This window comes from Nelumbo nucifera, chromosome 1 (genome assembly GCF_055504915.1).
Source record: "Nelumbo nucifera cultivar China Antique chromosome 1, China Antique-T2T, whole genome shotgun sequence".
In the NCBI taxonomy this organism is placed as follows: Eukaryota; Viridiplantae; Streptophyta; class Magnoliopsida; order Proteales; family Nelumbonaceae; genus Nelumbo; species Nelumbo nucifera.
Window position 1 is genome coordinate 140,103,333 of NC_142649.1, and position 14,792 is coordinate 140,118,124.

Consider the following 14,792-nt stretch of genomic DNA (forward strand, 5'->3'; position numbering starts at 1 on the left):
TTGGGATATACTCCTCACAGGGCGCCTCACACCGACTTCACATCCATATCGCACCTTGTATTAGCAACATCTTATATGAATTATAAATATAAGTATAAAAGATGTTATAATTATAAATATAATTATAAAGGGTACTAAAATGCAATTTACAAAAAAAAAGAATAAAAAACGAAAAAAAAGATGTGCTGTGGTGCATTGTGGGGCGCCCCCTTGTGGAGCGCTCCACTTCTCTTTCACTCGCGCTCTCCCCTTTTCTCTGACTTCTATAAAGATCACAGTTTTATACTCTCTGGTCTTAGGAGGAAACAGAGTAAGAGAAAGGCATGGCAATGAGAGCGGTGGCGGCAGCACCTCGTGGATTGAGAAGACTATTTTCGAGCTTCACTTTCACTCCGCCAAGCTCCGCTGCGACTACAGCTCCTCCTCCGGCAGAACCATCGACTAACCTCTTCGTCTCAGGCATGCCCCTTTTTCTCTTAATCTTCTTCTTTTGTTCTTTTCGCTTGATCCATGTGAACCACTATTAGTCATCTAATGGCATAAACTCTGTTTTCAAAATGAGTACTTGTGCCTATTACTTGCTTGGTATCACTGCTGTTCTTGTTGGTTTCTATCTACGAGAATAACATTTTCCTGTAGGTTTCCACTCGAATAGGTTAATTGATTAGCTTTTAGAGGAATTAATTGATTAGCTTTTAGGTTTGTATGACTGTATCCGGTCCACCCCGGATAGTTGGGACTTGGGGCCAACATTAGGTAATGGCATTTTTTCTCTATTTTGGTTGCGTTGACAGTGATAATCATTTAGAGAAATATTCTTGCTTGATGCTGTGTGACTAAACCTAGTTTTTTTTTTTTTTTTTTTCTGTTCTCCACAAGTGGCTGTGCTTTTGTTCAGTGTTTATAATACAAGAAGTTCCAAAGGGATTACGCGAAACAACTTTACTGAATATACAATATACAGGATACCTTCAAAAGAGCCGTGGAATTGAAATTCCTCGTAAGTCGAATAAAGGACCACTACAAAGATGGTCTATATAAGAAGCCCTAGATAGACAAGCAGAGAGTGGTGAACCTTATCCTCTGAATCATTTGTGCGATTGAGATCATGGTTTACGTTTTTAACCCATTTAGAATTCTTAATTTGTTAGTTGAAATCTTCCTTTTATACCATTTATCTAGTTTTTGCAGCTAGAAAAAACTTCACGGTTAATAAATCTGAACAGAGAAGATCGTAGTTTTGTATATACCTTGCACTAGGTAACATTGAGAAAACATTATTTTATTTATTTATTTATTTATTGATAAATAACTTCAATTTTTATTAAAACATAAGGTAATGGAAACATTACAAGCATCCCTTAGAGAGGCACGAGATGCTACCTCTTTAGTTGTTTCCTTTATTGCACTACTGAAATGCATTGGATGAGTTTTCAGAAACAAGGAACTTAGTGGGCTCTATATTAGCATTATTGCCAGGAAATTGTTGAAGAGATGCCTAAATGATATACCCAAGGTTTATGTGAGGTTTTGGAATTAAAAGTTGTAACAGGGTAGAAGTGCAAATTGCAAAATGATATGACAGGGCGAAGTGTCGCAAAGGACAAGTGGGAACACAATGTGAATCAAGAATTAGAGTAAACAAGTGAGATGCGAAGCAAGAACATGTGAATTACAAAGAGGTTTACAAGAGTGAATTATGAAATGCTAAGGGAGTAAGGAACACACATTTGGAGTACTGTGAAGCAATGTTTTAAAACATAGAGGCGTGGTGCATAGTTTAGGGTGCAAGAAGCATAAGCCTCTTGAGCACAAGGAGGCATAAATGTTGTGTAGACGTTTTATATGTTTTGTTATGGCCTTATGTGGTTGGGTTCATATGTTGTGCGCTATGATTAGTTTTTTGGGGTGGGGGCAAAGCCCCCATAAGCCACTAAATCCGTACAATGGCATTCTGATAACACTGTATGTAATAAACAAGTTTGGAGGGTTTTTATTCTCTGGATTATGTTAATATATAATGGGGAACATGATAAAGTGGTTGCTCCACTTTTATCTATAGCATTTTATTATAAAAGCATAAGAGGCATTCACCTCAAGTGTCTATGCTCTTCTAGACTGTTGTCAACACAAATTTCATGTATTTAATTAACAAAAAATGTGGAGACAAACTACAAAATGAGATTTGTAATAAAGAAAAATACAAGGGATTTGACTCTTTTTGAATCTGTTCAATGACGTGTGCAACCTCTCATTAATAGTAAAAAATGATGAAGATGAGGGTTGTTGGTGTGTTTCTTGTGCTTCTCAAAGTGTTGATGCAGATTTCCTTAATTTTGGTGCTTTTGAAGAGTTAATGTAGATTTCTTCATACCAGGCTTCTCAAAGACGAGGGTTGTTGGTGTGTTTTGATGCTTTTGAACCAATTGGTTCTCGGGACAATCGGGTCTGACCCAATGGACCTGATTATAATAAACCTACTAAATTTGGTTTGGGATTGGGTAGAACTGGTTCCGAACCGATAATAGTTTGGACAATGGATTAGGAACTGAAACCAACCCCATCGGTACCAGATTCTGTAACTGGCCCAATTGGTTCGGGCCAATCGGGTCGGACCTGATCCATTGGCAGCCCTATATGAGTATTGGCCCTTTGAATCATGTGATACACAATTTTTGAATATCGATACTTTGAACCTTGACTGGGATTGGATTTGACTTAGGTATTTTGAGCTTGTACTGAGACTTGGGCTACCAGATCCAGCTTGAGTCTTAGTGTCACGCATTATATATCATGTCACATTATTATTCATATATAAACAAGTATGATATTTGGTTTCATTTTGTGGTTTAATGATGACTTGTTGAATTTTGAAGGGCCCAAGGGTTAAAGATAAGTAAATTAGGCTGAGGTTAGGCCCAAATATAGAACTTCAGGTCCCGCTGGTTTATGGTGTAATAATTTATATTAAGGCTTCTTGCTGAGTAATATTCATTCTTCTTCCTTTAGTGGGATATCAATATTTAACAAAAAATATTTCTGTTCTCATGTCTGGTATATTTTATTTGCTTTTTCTTTTTTATGACTTTTTTCGGTGGTTTGGGTGTTATTACCTTTCCAATTGTTTCCTATCTCATGCTTAATGTATGAGGTGCTTCTGATATAATATATTTCTTTATTAGTTATACATTCCATGGTTACCAGTATTGAGTATGTAGCTTAAAACCTTATCCAGAATCATAATGTCAAAAGACTAATTGGGAAATGTTTTTGTTGGCTTGGCTTCAAATTCTATAGGAGACATCTTGTACTTGATCGATTTTAACTCAGTACCACAGAAAAAGAGGAAAGAGAAGTAATTATGGTTATCAAAATTTGTTCTTATGTTGGGAAGTTGTTTCCATTCTTGAAGGGAAAAAGTTGTACTTCTTAAGAGTATGGTTATGGAAAATTAAGAATCATATTATCTTCATGTGGAACTGGCTTTAGATCATTCATGAACATGAAATCAAATTTTAAATTGGCTGATGGAAATGTGTCATTCAACCGGAGTAGTTCTGATATTTAAATGTATTATACATATGATAAGATGGTTCATATGTTTAATGTAATTTGATGTTTTAGTGTCAAAAACTAGGCTGAATTACTGTGGTTGGTAAATCAACTTTCTTTCTACAGTGTATAGTGTTACTCCTTGTTCTAAAACTACCCACAATGCTTCTACAGGGCTTAACAAACGTACAACTTCTGAGGGACTCAGAGAATCCTTTTCAAAATTTGGGGAAGTGGTCTATGGTATGTTCTACTCAAATCCAAGGTGTTTTCTCCTTCAGAATTATTCAGGAAATTTAATGGAAGAGTTATTCAACATCAACCCATTTGTGATTTGCAGCTAGAGTTGTGACTGATCGTGTATCGGGGTATTCCAAAGGCTTTGGTTTTGTGCGATATGCCACTTTGGAACAGGCTGCTGAAGGTATAAAGGGCATGGATGGCAAGGTGAGCTAAAAAACCTTTAACATATGATAGTTGTGACCAAATAGATACTAAAATGGCAGTTGGAAGAACTGCAGCAAGGATGATTTTTGCTCTATAATTGGATTGTAATATAGATGATAATTCAGAAAAAAGAAGCACAATATTGTTAACAAACTGCTTGGAGTTGAGGAAAAATAAAGAATGAATAATTTTTATTTTTCAGCGTTTTATTGCATGCCATTTCCATGTTGTGAAGCCTCATAAAGCAAATCAAACATTGATCAAGTTAACTGTGAAATTTGGGATAATTAACTTCAAATTGAGTTTTATCTAGTGGTTTTGCATCTATTTGGGGAGTTCATCATCTTTTACTGTATTATTACAAGTGGGAATCATGTAAAAAGTTGGCAAAACTTCTTTCTTTTTCTGAAGTTCAGAGGCACGTTAGTTGCTTTTTTTTTTTTGAAAACTGTAAAGTATTTTACTAAATTCAAAAAGTCAAAATACAAATGCACAATGAGAAGCTGAACACAGGATATACAATTCTGCTCAAAACAGCCCAATGCCCAACACAATTTAACCTTTCCTTACAAAAAGGAAGTTGAAATCAAAGAAAGAACTAGAATGTCTACTTCTAAATAAAGGGTGAACTGCCAACCATGAGTGAACCATCCCCAGTATTTTCCTTAAGATTGCTTCCTTTGGAGTACGAATTCCTTGAAACAATCTCCTGTTTCTTTCACACCACACAGCCCAGAAGACTGCTGAGGGGAGTATGCTCCATGCTATCTTTTCAGCCCTACTTAAACCTTCTAGACACCATGCCCCCTTCACATAAGCTGGGAAGCACAACTTTACATCAAACAAACCCACCAGTCTTAACCAGATCCAATGAGTATGATGTGGCGCGATCCGGGCACTTCTAGCTGGCTGCTGACTAGCTCCTTGTTAGCAACGAGCGGCACCTGAGAAGATGAAAGGAAGGATTCCCGGGGATTTGCTCGGTGGGAATACTCCGATGCTTAAGTTAGTACTGTGTATGGGAAGTAAAGAGAGAAACTAAGGCTAAGAGTGGAGGTCGCACTTTATCACTATACTCGAGAGATTAGAGGTCTCCAGCAGAAATTTCCCCTTTGCCCTGAGAGCTTTTATAGGAGCGCTCTTGCGAGATCGGGAATAACTGCCACTGGGTCCCTGCCACAGCCATTACTTGCCAGGGCTGCGCAGGTGGCCGTTGGGGACGTACTCCTTACTCGGGTGAGTGACACGTCCTCAAAGTGATAGGCACGCCTCCGCCTACTGAGAGACGTGGGCGTAGACTATCGAAAGGACAGAGACTGCGCCGTCAGTTAGGGACGTGGTCCAGTCTGACTGGTACGGCTTATTAAATAGAAGCTTCCTGAGGAATGCTCGTGTGGCCCATTCGTGAGCTACTTTTCAACGAGCTTCGAATACTTCAGAAGTACCCTTAGTAGAATTGGTCCTCGAATGATTTGCCTTGTTCGGGAGTTCGGGCGAGCTGGCTTTCTTAGCTCGCAAGTTAAAGTTTGCCTCGGAATATCCCTTGAGGTAGCTCGGGGGACCCGGAGCTCGCATTGCGGTGAGCCCCTCCTTTAGCCTGCTACCATGTAGCGAGCTGCTTTATGGGCCTATTACTTAGCCGTACTGGACCACAATGCTGAGCTGTCGCTTACATTGAGTCAGCGTCCACGTGTCGCCGTTTCATAGGTCGGTCAAATCATCCTTCATCAGAGTATATTCACAATGAATCAACAAATGGCCAGATGACTCCACATTTCCATTCATAAAGGACAAGCCAAATTTACCACCTGTAAACCTATTCTGATTAGATTTTGTTTTGTTAGGAACGCTAGTAAGGTATTCCTTGAGCTCGTCGAACGCGAGCTGGCAATCTTGGGTCCATTTGAACCCTTTGCTCTTTATTGCCTTAAAGAACGGCAGACAGCGGTCCGCCGATTTAGACATGAAACGGCCTAGGGCGGCTATGCGGCCATTCAACCTCTGAACCTCCTTCGGCTTCCGGGGTGGTTTCATGTCTAAGATGGCCTTAACCTTATCTGGGTTGGCTTCAATGCCGCGCCGGTTAACGATGTATCCTAGGAACTTACCCGAGGTTACACCGAACACACACTTGTTCGGATTCAATCTCATATTAAACTTACGCAAAATTTCAAAAACAGAATGCAAGTCTTGTATTAATTTATGTGAGAATTGGGTTTTGACGACCATGACATCTACATAGCATTCTACTTTTCTATCGATTAACGGCGCAAACAATTTATTTACAAGCCTTTGAAAGGTTGCCCCTGCGTTTTTCAATCCGAAGGGCATAACCTTGTAACAGTACAGGTCGGATTCAGTGATGAAGGTAGACCTGTTCATGGGCCGGGCCGGGCCGGGCCAGGCTTTTACTGTGTATTAACAAATTTTTTTAAGGCCCAAGCCCGAGCCCGGCCCGACCATCGGGCCTACAATTTGGGCCCGAGCCCGGCCCTCATAAAAAGCCCGAAGCCCGAGCCTGGGCCTGAGCCCGAAATTTAGCCTATATTATTATTATTATTAATGTTGAAGCAACTGAATAAAGAGAGAGATAGATTGAAATTATAAAGAAAAGAATAAAATATATATATATATATTAAATTATAAATATATATTTTAGTAAATATTATATTATTTATATATTTTATATAATATATAAAATACATATTATATATTTTATAAAATATATAATACTGAGTCGGGCCGGGCCGGGCTTTTTTGACAAATCCCAAGCCCGGCCCGAAACACAGTCGGGCTTACTGTGTTAAGCCCGAGGTCAGGCCCGCGGGCCTAATTATATGACCAAGCTCGGCCGGGGTGCGGGCCGGGTCGGGTGGGGCCGTCGGGCTACCCGGCCCATGAACAGGTCTAGATGAAGGCAGCCTTTTCTTCGTCCGCCGGATCCATCTTGATCTGGTTATAGCTCGAGTAGGCGTCCAAGAAACTTAGCAACTCATGCCCTGAGGTCGCGTTCACCAAATGGTCGATTCTGGGGAGCGGGAAGCAGTCTTTCGGGCAAGCCCGGTTTAGGTCGGTGTAGTCGATGCACATGCGCCACTTGTCGTTGGCCTTCTTTACCAGGATGGGGTTGGCTACCCAGCTCGGGTAGTGACTTCTCTTATGAAGTCCGCCGCGAGGAGCTTCTCGACTTCCTCGTCGACCGCTTTCCACCGTTCCAGGGTTAGGTTGCGTTTCTTCTGTCTAACGGGCCTAACTAAAGGATCAGTGTTCAGCTTGTGAGTTATGAGTTCGGGGTCTATACCGGGCTTCTGTCGCGGACCATGCAAAAATATCTAAATTTTGAAGTAAAAAACTTACCAGTTCGGATCGTAGGGGCTCCTAGACGGAAGCGCCGATCTGGAGCATTCGAGCTGGGTCTGCTGTTGAGGTCGGGATTGCGACTGTTTCTTCCGTGGGCGCGGCTCGTTCTTCACTTTGCTCCGTGGGTCGTTCCAGTTCAAGGTCATCGACCACCTTGGTTTTCCCCTTTAGGGCGGCAACGTAGCACTTGCGGGACTCGAGCTGGTTGCCCCGCGCTACTCCCACACCGAAGTCTATTGGGAACTTCATAGCCAGGTGGTAAGTGGAGACCACCGCCCGTAGGACATGGGTTATCGGTCGACCTACTATGGCATTGTAGGGAGAGGGGGTCGCTACCACTAGGAAGTTGTGTTCGAATCTGACCATACAAGGCCATGTGCCAATCTCTATAGGTACTGTTATTTTCCCAAGGGGCCGGACTTTTTCTCCGTTGAAGCCTACCAAAGGAGTGTCTGCGGGCTTCAGGTCGCTTCTCTGCAACTGGAGCTGGTCAAACGCAGCTTTGAAGAGTATGTTGGCCGAGCTGCCTGAGTCGACGAGTATGCGCCTGACCTCGAAGTCGTTGATTCTCAGCTTTATTACGAGCGCGTCGTTGTGGGGGTAATGGACCCCTCGCGCATCATCTTCTGTGAAGAAAATTGGCTCTTCCGTTCTCGGCCACTTTGGGGGGTTCTGCTCCTCCCAGGTGACCTCACGAACCGACGTCCGAGCTGCCGTTGAGGTGCAACCCGCAACGATCGAACCTCCCACTATCATGTGGATGGTCCCCCGAATTGGCCTCTCCTCTGGAGGCTGCCTCTGCGGTTGTTCGGCCGGCCTGCTACTGGACTCGGGAGCGTCTTTACCGTGCTCCCCTTGCCGACCTGTTCTATTACTATTATTATTGTTATTATTATTTTGTACAAAGTTTCTCAAATATCCGTGACGGATGAGCTCCTCTATCTCGTCGCGGAGGTTTTTACAACTCTCGGTACTGTGACCGTGGTCTTTGTGAAAACTGCAATACAGACTCTTATTTCTTTCATTGGGATTCCCCCTCAGACGGGGTGGCCACTTCACGTACGGGGCGTCCTTGATTTCCATCAGGATTTCGGCCCGCTTTGCGTTCAGTGGGGTGTAGTCAGCTCGGTCTGGTGCAGGAGCTCGGAACAACTGACCCGGCTTTGCTCCCCAAACTATTTCCTTTTTTCTTCGGGTGTCCTCTTGATTGGAAGGTTCTCCTTCTCTTTTTCTTTTTTCGGGTGCGCCCTCACCCTTCTGGTTGATCTCCTCTTCAGTGGCTATGAACTTGTCCGCAAGCTTTAGAAACTCGGTTATGGTCGTGGGTTGGTTGACGACCATGTGCCACTTGAACTCTTTGTGCTTCATGCTCTTCTTGGCCGTTGCAAGGCGTACGGCGGGGTCCAGGCGTGATATCTGCATACAAGCGTCGTTGAACCGCTTGATATAGCTTCGGATGGACTCTCCCTCTCTTTGTGCTACGTTGAAGATGCTTTCTTCAGTCCGCGGGCACCGTTTGCTAGTGACAAAGTGGGACGTGAAGGCTTGTGCGAACTGCGCCCAACTTTTTATCGACCCGGGTGCCAAGTTCCGGTACCACGTGCGGGCTGCTCCCCTGAAAGTAGTGGAGAAGGCCACACACATGCATGACTCACTGGTTCGCGCTAGGTGCATCTGTGACTGAAAGGCATCTACATGATCATTCGGGTCGAACGACCCGTCATACTTGTCAAGAGGGGGAAGCTTGAAATCCTTGGGCATCGGGACTACCAAGAGTTCGGAAGACAGGGGGGACAAAACCGAGAGGAGGGGAGCCTTGGCTTCGGCCGAGCCTACCTCTTCTTTGCCCATGGGCTCGGGCAAATCGCGGGTGACAGATCGATGAGCTCGGCAGCGGCGTCTCTGCTTCTTGGTGGGCTCGGCGTTTGTGCTGCTTACCTCTGCGCTGTCTAGAATGGTTTGCGCCGGGAGTAGCCCGGTCTGCTGGTGATGGCTGCGGACAGAAGGGGCCTGCTTGGAGTCTGTTGCCAGGATCTCGAACCGGTTTTCGAGGATCGGGGTTCCGAACTTCGACTGTCGAGGCGACGTTGACCTGCCGAGCCGGGGTCCTCCCGACCTGTCCACCTGCGGCGAGATCGGGGTAGTCGGTCTCTCCCGTCTGCCGTGGGGGGAGGCCTGGTTTTTTGGGAGATTTTGGGGAGCCTCTCCTCGGCCAGAGTGCTCGCTCTGGCGACGAGATTTGGCTTGCTGTGAGGCCAGGTGCTGAGGCTGGACCTGAGGCTGTTGAAGCTGGGGTTGGGGCAGCTGGGGGAACTGCTGCTGATACTGGTACTGGGAAACCTGGTGCAGCACGTGCTGTTGATAGAGCTGAAGTTGTTGGAACTGTTGCATTTGGGCCTGCATGGCCTTCATGCACTGCATCAGGTCCTCCAGCTGGTTCGGGCTGGCTGCCGGGGGCACGACTGAGGGTTCGATGAACGTCGTTCTGACTGTAGCGGGGAGTGGGGCGATGACAGGTGCCATTGTGAGAGGCACGTTCAAGCTGGGGATTCCGTCCGCTGAGAGGGGGATGGTGAAATGTCCGATACAGACAGTAGGAAGCTGGGGTTGCTCCCTGGAGTTACCCATTTCCGTGCTTCGTCCGACGTTGCTAGAGGAAGCCATGAGCGCTGGGTTGTTTCAAGGAAGAAGAAGGAACTGAAAGAATTTAGAGGGGAAGGCCTTTTGAAGCGTTTCCCACAGACGGCGCCAAATGATGTGGTGCGATCCGGACACTTCTAGCTGGCTGCTGACTAGCTCCTTGTTGGCAACGAGCGGCACCTAAGAAGATGAAAGGAAGGATTCCCGGGGATTTGCTCGGTGGGAATACTCCGATGCTTAAGTTAGTACTGTGTATGGGAAGTAAAGAGAGAAACTAAGGCTAAGAGTGGAGGTCGCGCTTTATCACTATACTCGAGAGATTAGAGGTCTCCAGCAGAAATTTCCCCTTTGCCCTTAGGGCTTTTATAGGAGCGCTCTTGCGAGATCGGGAATAACCGCCACTGGGTCCCTGCCACAGCCGTTACTTGCTAGGGCTGCGCAGGTGGCCGTTGGGGACGTACTCCTTACTCGGGCGAGTGACACGTCCTCAAAGTGATAGGCACGCCTCCGCCTACTGAGAGACGTGGGCGTAGACTGTCGAAAGGACAGAGACTGCGCCGTCAGTTAGGGACGTGGTCCAGTCTGACTGGTACGGCTTATTAAATAGAAGCTTCCTGAGGAATGCTCGTGTGGCCCATTCGCGAGCTACTTTTCAACGAGCTTCGAATACTTCAGAAGTACCCTTAGTAGAATTGGTCCTCGGATGATTTGCCTTGTTCGGGAGCTCGGGCGAGCTGGCTTTCTTAGCTCGCAAGTTAAAGTTTGCCTCGGAATATCCCTTGAGGTAGCTCGGGGGACCCGGAGCTCGCATTGCGGTGAGCCCCTCCTTTAGCCTGCTACCATGTAGCGAGCTGCTTTATGGGCCTATTACTTAGCCGTATTGGACCACAATGCTGAGCTGTCGCTTACGCTGAGTTAGCATCCACGTGTCGCCGTTTCATAGGTCGGGTCAAATCATCCTTCATCAAAGTATATTCACAATGAATCAACAAATGGCCAGATGACTCCACATTTCCATTCATAAAGGACAAGCCAAATTTACCACCTGTAAACCTATTCTGACTAGATTTTGTTTTGTTAGGATCTTGTTCAGCACTGCTGACCACACAAAGAAAGCCAGTTTAGAAGGTACAGCTTTAATCGAATAATCAAGGATGTTTTTAGTAAAGGATCATAGTGTTTTAAAAGTGCAAGTGCAAGAAAAGTAGCCTCAACCTTAATGGATAATAGGTTTGTAGACGTTACAAGATGGAGGAAAGCAATGAAGATTGAAGCAAAAGACCTCATCCTTGAAGAGTTGAAAATCAGAGGCTTGCAGAGCTTGAAGATTAGGGAGGCAAAGAAAGCTACAATACTGTTGGAAGGTTTGGAAGTGATCGAATGGATGAAGAAGTTTTTTTTAGAAGCAAGTTCTAGAGGTAAACAAGTGAGCTTTATGGAGTTCAACTTAGATGGAAGAAAAAGATATGAGCTGGAATGTAAAAGGAATGCAAAAGGACACTATATAGCTCTGCAAGAGTTCTTTGAAGGAAGAAAGAAGCAGTTAGTTTGCTTCCCAGGAGGTAGAAGGGGAATTGGATGGAAGGCAGTGGCAGAAGTACTGAGTGATTTTACTCAACAGCTGAAATGAGAACAAATAGAGGTGGTGGCAAAGGAAGAGAAAGTGGGTAAACAAAAGAGAGAAGAAGAATCTATTGAGAGGAAATGGATGATTGTAGAAAAAGGAAAAAGAAACTGTAAACTGGTAGCAACAGCAGGAAAGGAGGACTGGGAGAAGAAATTTGTGGTGGAAAGTTCAAGGCCACCAAAGGATTGGAGGGGTATTGCGTAGTCGATACTCAGAGAATTAAACCTGCCAAAACCGATGGTGATTACACCTTATGAATCTTGTAAAGCTCTGCTAGATCTGGGTGAAGTTGAAGTAGAGATTTCAGCTTTAAATATTCAATCAGAAGTTGGTGCTGCCACAGTCTCGAAATGGTGTCCTCTCTCAAATACTATAAGTTTTGAAATTGAGGACAATGTATTAGTCAGACTGCTTGGGTTACCTTTTAATCTCTGGAAGGAGGAGGTATTACAGTCCATTGCTATAATCTGTGATGCAAGACTAGATGGTGTCTTTGATCTGGATCTTCATTCAGTCGCATTGAAGCTAGGCGGAGTTAAACCCAGTGATATCCCAAGGAAGTTAGAGGTTGTTTTAGATGGTGTAGTATACCCTGTCTGGCTTGCTACCTCCATTGAAGCCCAACTATGGAGGGAAGGACGAAGGGACAGAACAGGCCTGGTTACGTGGGTTGCAAGGCAGTAAAGTAACTACAAAAGGGGCTAAGTCATTTGAGGAAATCAAGAAGAAAAAGGAAAAAGAGGAAAACATAAAGACTTGGGGAAAGTCAGCATGGCAGGGTGGGCAGAGGGATGGCAGATCCTATGTTCAGACTGTGACAGGAGGATTAAATGGAATCAGATATGAGACACGCTCAAATTTCAAAAGAAACTGAGCATAGGTCGGCAAGGGCTCAGGTTTCAAACCGGTCTTGTGAGCCGGTTTATTCTGGTCCAGTGAACCAAGACCAGTCACATGAAATTTTAAGTAGACACGTGACTGGTAAAGAGATTGGGGGTTTGGGCCGTGGCCCATCTGAAAATAAAGGGCCTCTTCTTCTGACTGGGCCGGTTGTTTTAAAACAGGTGGACCCAAGTTTTAAGAAGTCATGTGCCTCTTTAAGTGGGCACGTGACTGGTAAAGAGGTTGGGGGTTTGGGCTCTGGCCCATCTGAAATTAAAGGGCCTCTTACTTTGACTGGGCCGGTTGTTTTAAAACCGGTGGACCCAAGCTTTAAGAAGTCGTGCCCAAGGGAAAAGGGTTGATAATAGACAAAAAAGTTGGTCTATTATCGTCCCCATTGAGCAAGAAGCAGCCACCACTCGCAGGAAAGAAACCCAGCCGCAGTGGAGCGGCAAATCAGAACTGGGCATGGGCCCCAAGCTCTAAGAAAACAGTCAGCTCCCTAGAACGGCGCATCCTGAGGTTCAAGAAGCACCCGGCGACAGTGGAGTCAGGGTGTTCTTTCATTCCAGAGACGGTAAATCAGGAGGTTACAAACCCTTTTGAAGACTGTGCGACAGAGGAAGAAAGCAGTTCAGGATCAGATTTGGAAGGTTCCTCAAGTATCGGAAGTGTGGAACTTAAAAAAACCAAATCACTCAGTGCTGATGAGAGCTTACACACGGAGCTGTTATTTTTGGAAAATGATGGCTTTGAAATTACAGACTCGGCCCAGAATAAGCACTCTCAACTACCCAAGGAAATGGAGTTTACCGCAGCTATTATAGAGGAGAGGCAGGGGATACCGGTTCCTAAATATGCTCCCAGTTCACTAGAGCAGTACGGCATCGATAGAGGACTAGGGGAACAGAACACATCTCGGTCACCGATCACAGAGTCATCAATCAGGGGACAACACCTAAAGACAGATTCTGATGCAAGGACTAAAACAACATTGATTGAACACAATGGAAGCCTATAATCACCTATTTTGGAATGATTAACCGTGACCTTACCCCCATGTGTCATCTCTCCAGAGTCATTGCCCCCTTCCCACAACCTTTCTGGTAATCTTGTCAGTTCGTTTTTTGATACTGATGTGGGTTTTGTGCCTGGAATAGGTACCTATGCAGCTCAACTTGAAGCAGCAGCCATGGATGGAAAGTTTTTAAGTGGGGACAAGGGGGGCAAAGAACAAACGGAAGAGGCGGGGAAGAGGAAATCCCAGGAAGAGGAATTAGAGAGGATCTGGGATCAGATCTGTATGTATTTGGAGGAGTACAAGAAAAAAGAGGAAGTGGTAGGAAAATATGAAGCTCAAGAAGTTTTAGTAAAAACAGGGGTTCAAAGTAGCAAAAAAGTTGGGGATGAATCAATCTTGGGAAAGATGCAGAGGAAGGAATTAGAGAGGATTTGGGGACATATTTGTGCTTTCCTTGAGGAGTATAGGAAAAAAGAGGAATCTTTGGAGGAAAATCAAGGAATTGTGGAAGGGCGGAACATAACAAAGGTAGTCTTAAGTAGATCTAGAACAATAAACAACCGAAGGAAGAAGAAAAGATTAGAGGTGGAAAGGTTGATCTTAGATATAGAAGGAGATTTAGAATTTAGCAGAAGAGGGGAGAGAAGGAAAGCCTCCAAGTAGGGGCCTGACCTCAGAAGGGGAAGTCAATTCTCTTATCTCCATGAAAATCATCAGTTGGAATGTGAGGGGCCTAGGGAGTGCTAGGAAAAGAAGGCTAATTAAGGACCTCCTTAGTAGTGAAAGGCCGGATATAGTGATGCTACGTGAGACCAAATTAGCTGATATTGATAAAAGATGGGCAAGAAGCATATGGAAATCTAGAGGAATAAGTTGGGTTTCAGCACCTTCTTGGGGGGCTTTGGGAGGCATTGCCACTTTTTGGAGAGAGGATACGATGGAGGTTTTGGAGGAGCTAATAGGTAATTTTTCAGTGTCGTTAAAATTCAAGATGGTAGAGGATGGATTTACTTGGGCACTAACTAATGTGTATGGACCAAGCAACTATAGAGAAAGGAATGATTTTTGGGAAGAACTTTATGGGATTCAAGGGATTTGGGATGGCCCGTGGTGCTTGGGGGGGATTTCAATGTAATTCGTTTTACGAATGAATCAAATAACCCCCAATAGGTCATTACAACTAGCATACGGAGATTCAATGATTTCATTAATAATTGTTAGCTGAAGGAACTCTCATTGTTGCAAGCCCTCTATACTTGGTCC

At 44.5% G+C, this 14,792-nt stretch overlaps 1 protein-coding gene across 1 annotated transcript in view; it reads left to right on the plus strand.

The window, feature by feature from the left end:
• Nucleotides 1-233: 233 nt before the first annotated feature.
• LOC104585735 (organelle RRM domain-containing protein 2, mitochondrial-like) overlaps nt 234-14,792 on the plus strand; it is a 38,758-nt gene continuing 24,199 nt past the window's right edge. Inside the window, exons 1-3 of the mRNA XM_010242705.3 lie at nt 234-459; nt 3,727-3,795; nt 3,893-3,999. Of these exons, the coding sequence (XP_010241007.1) occupies nt 324-459; nt 3,727-3,795; nt 3,893-3,999 (312 nt within the window). The 5' untranslated portion in view covers nt 234-323. The remainder of the gene's footprint in view (nt 460-3,726; nt 3,796-3,892; nt 4,000-14,792) is intronic.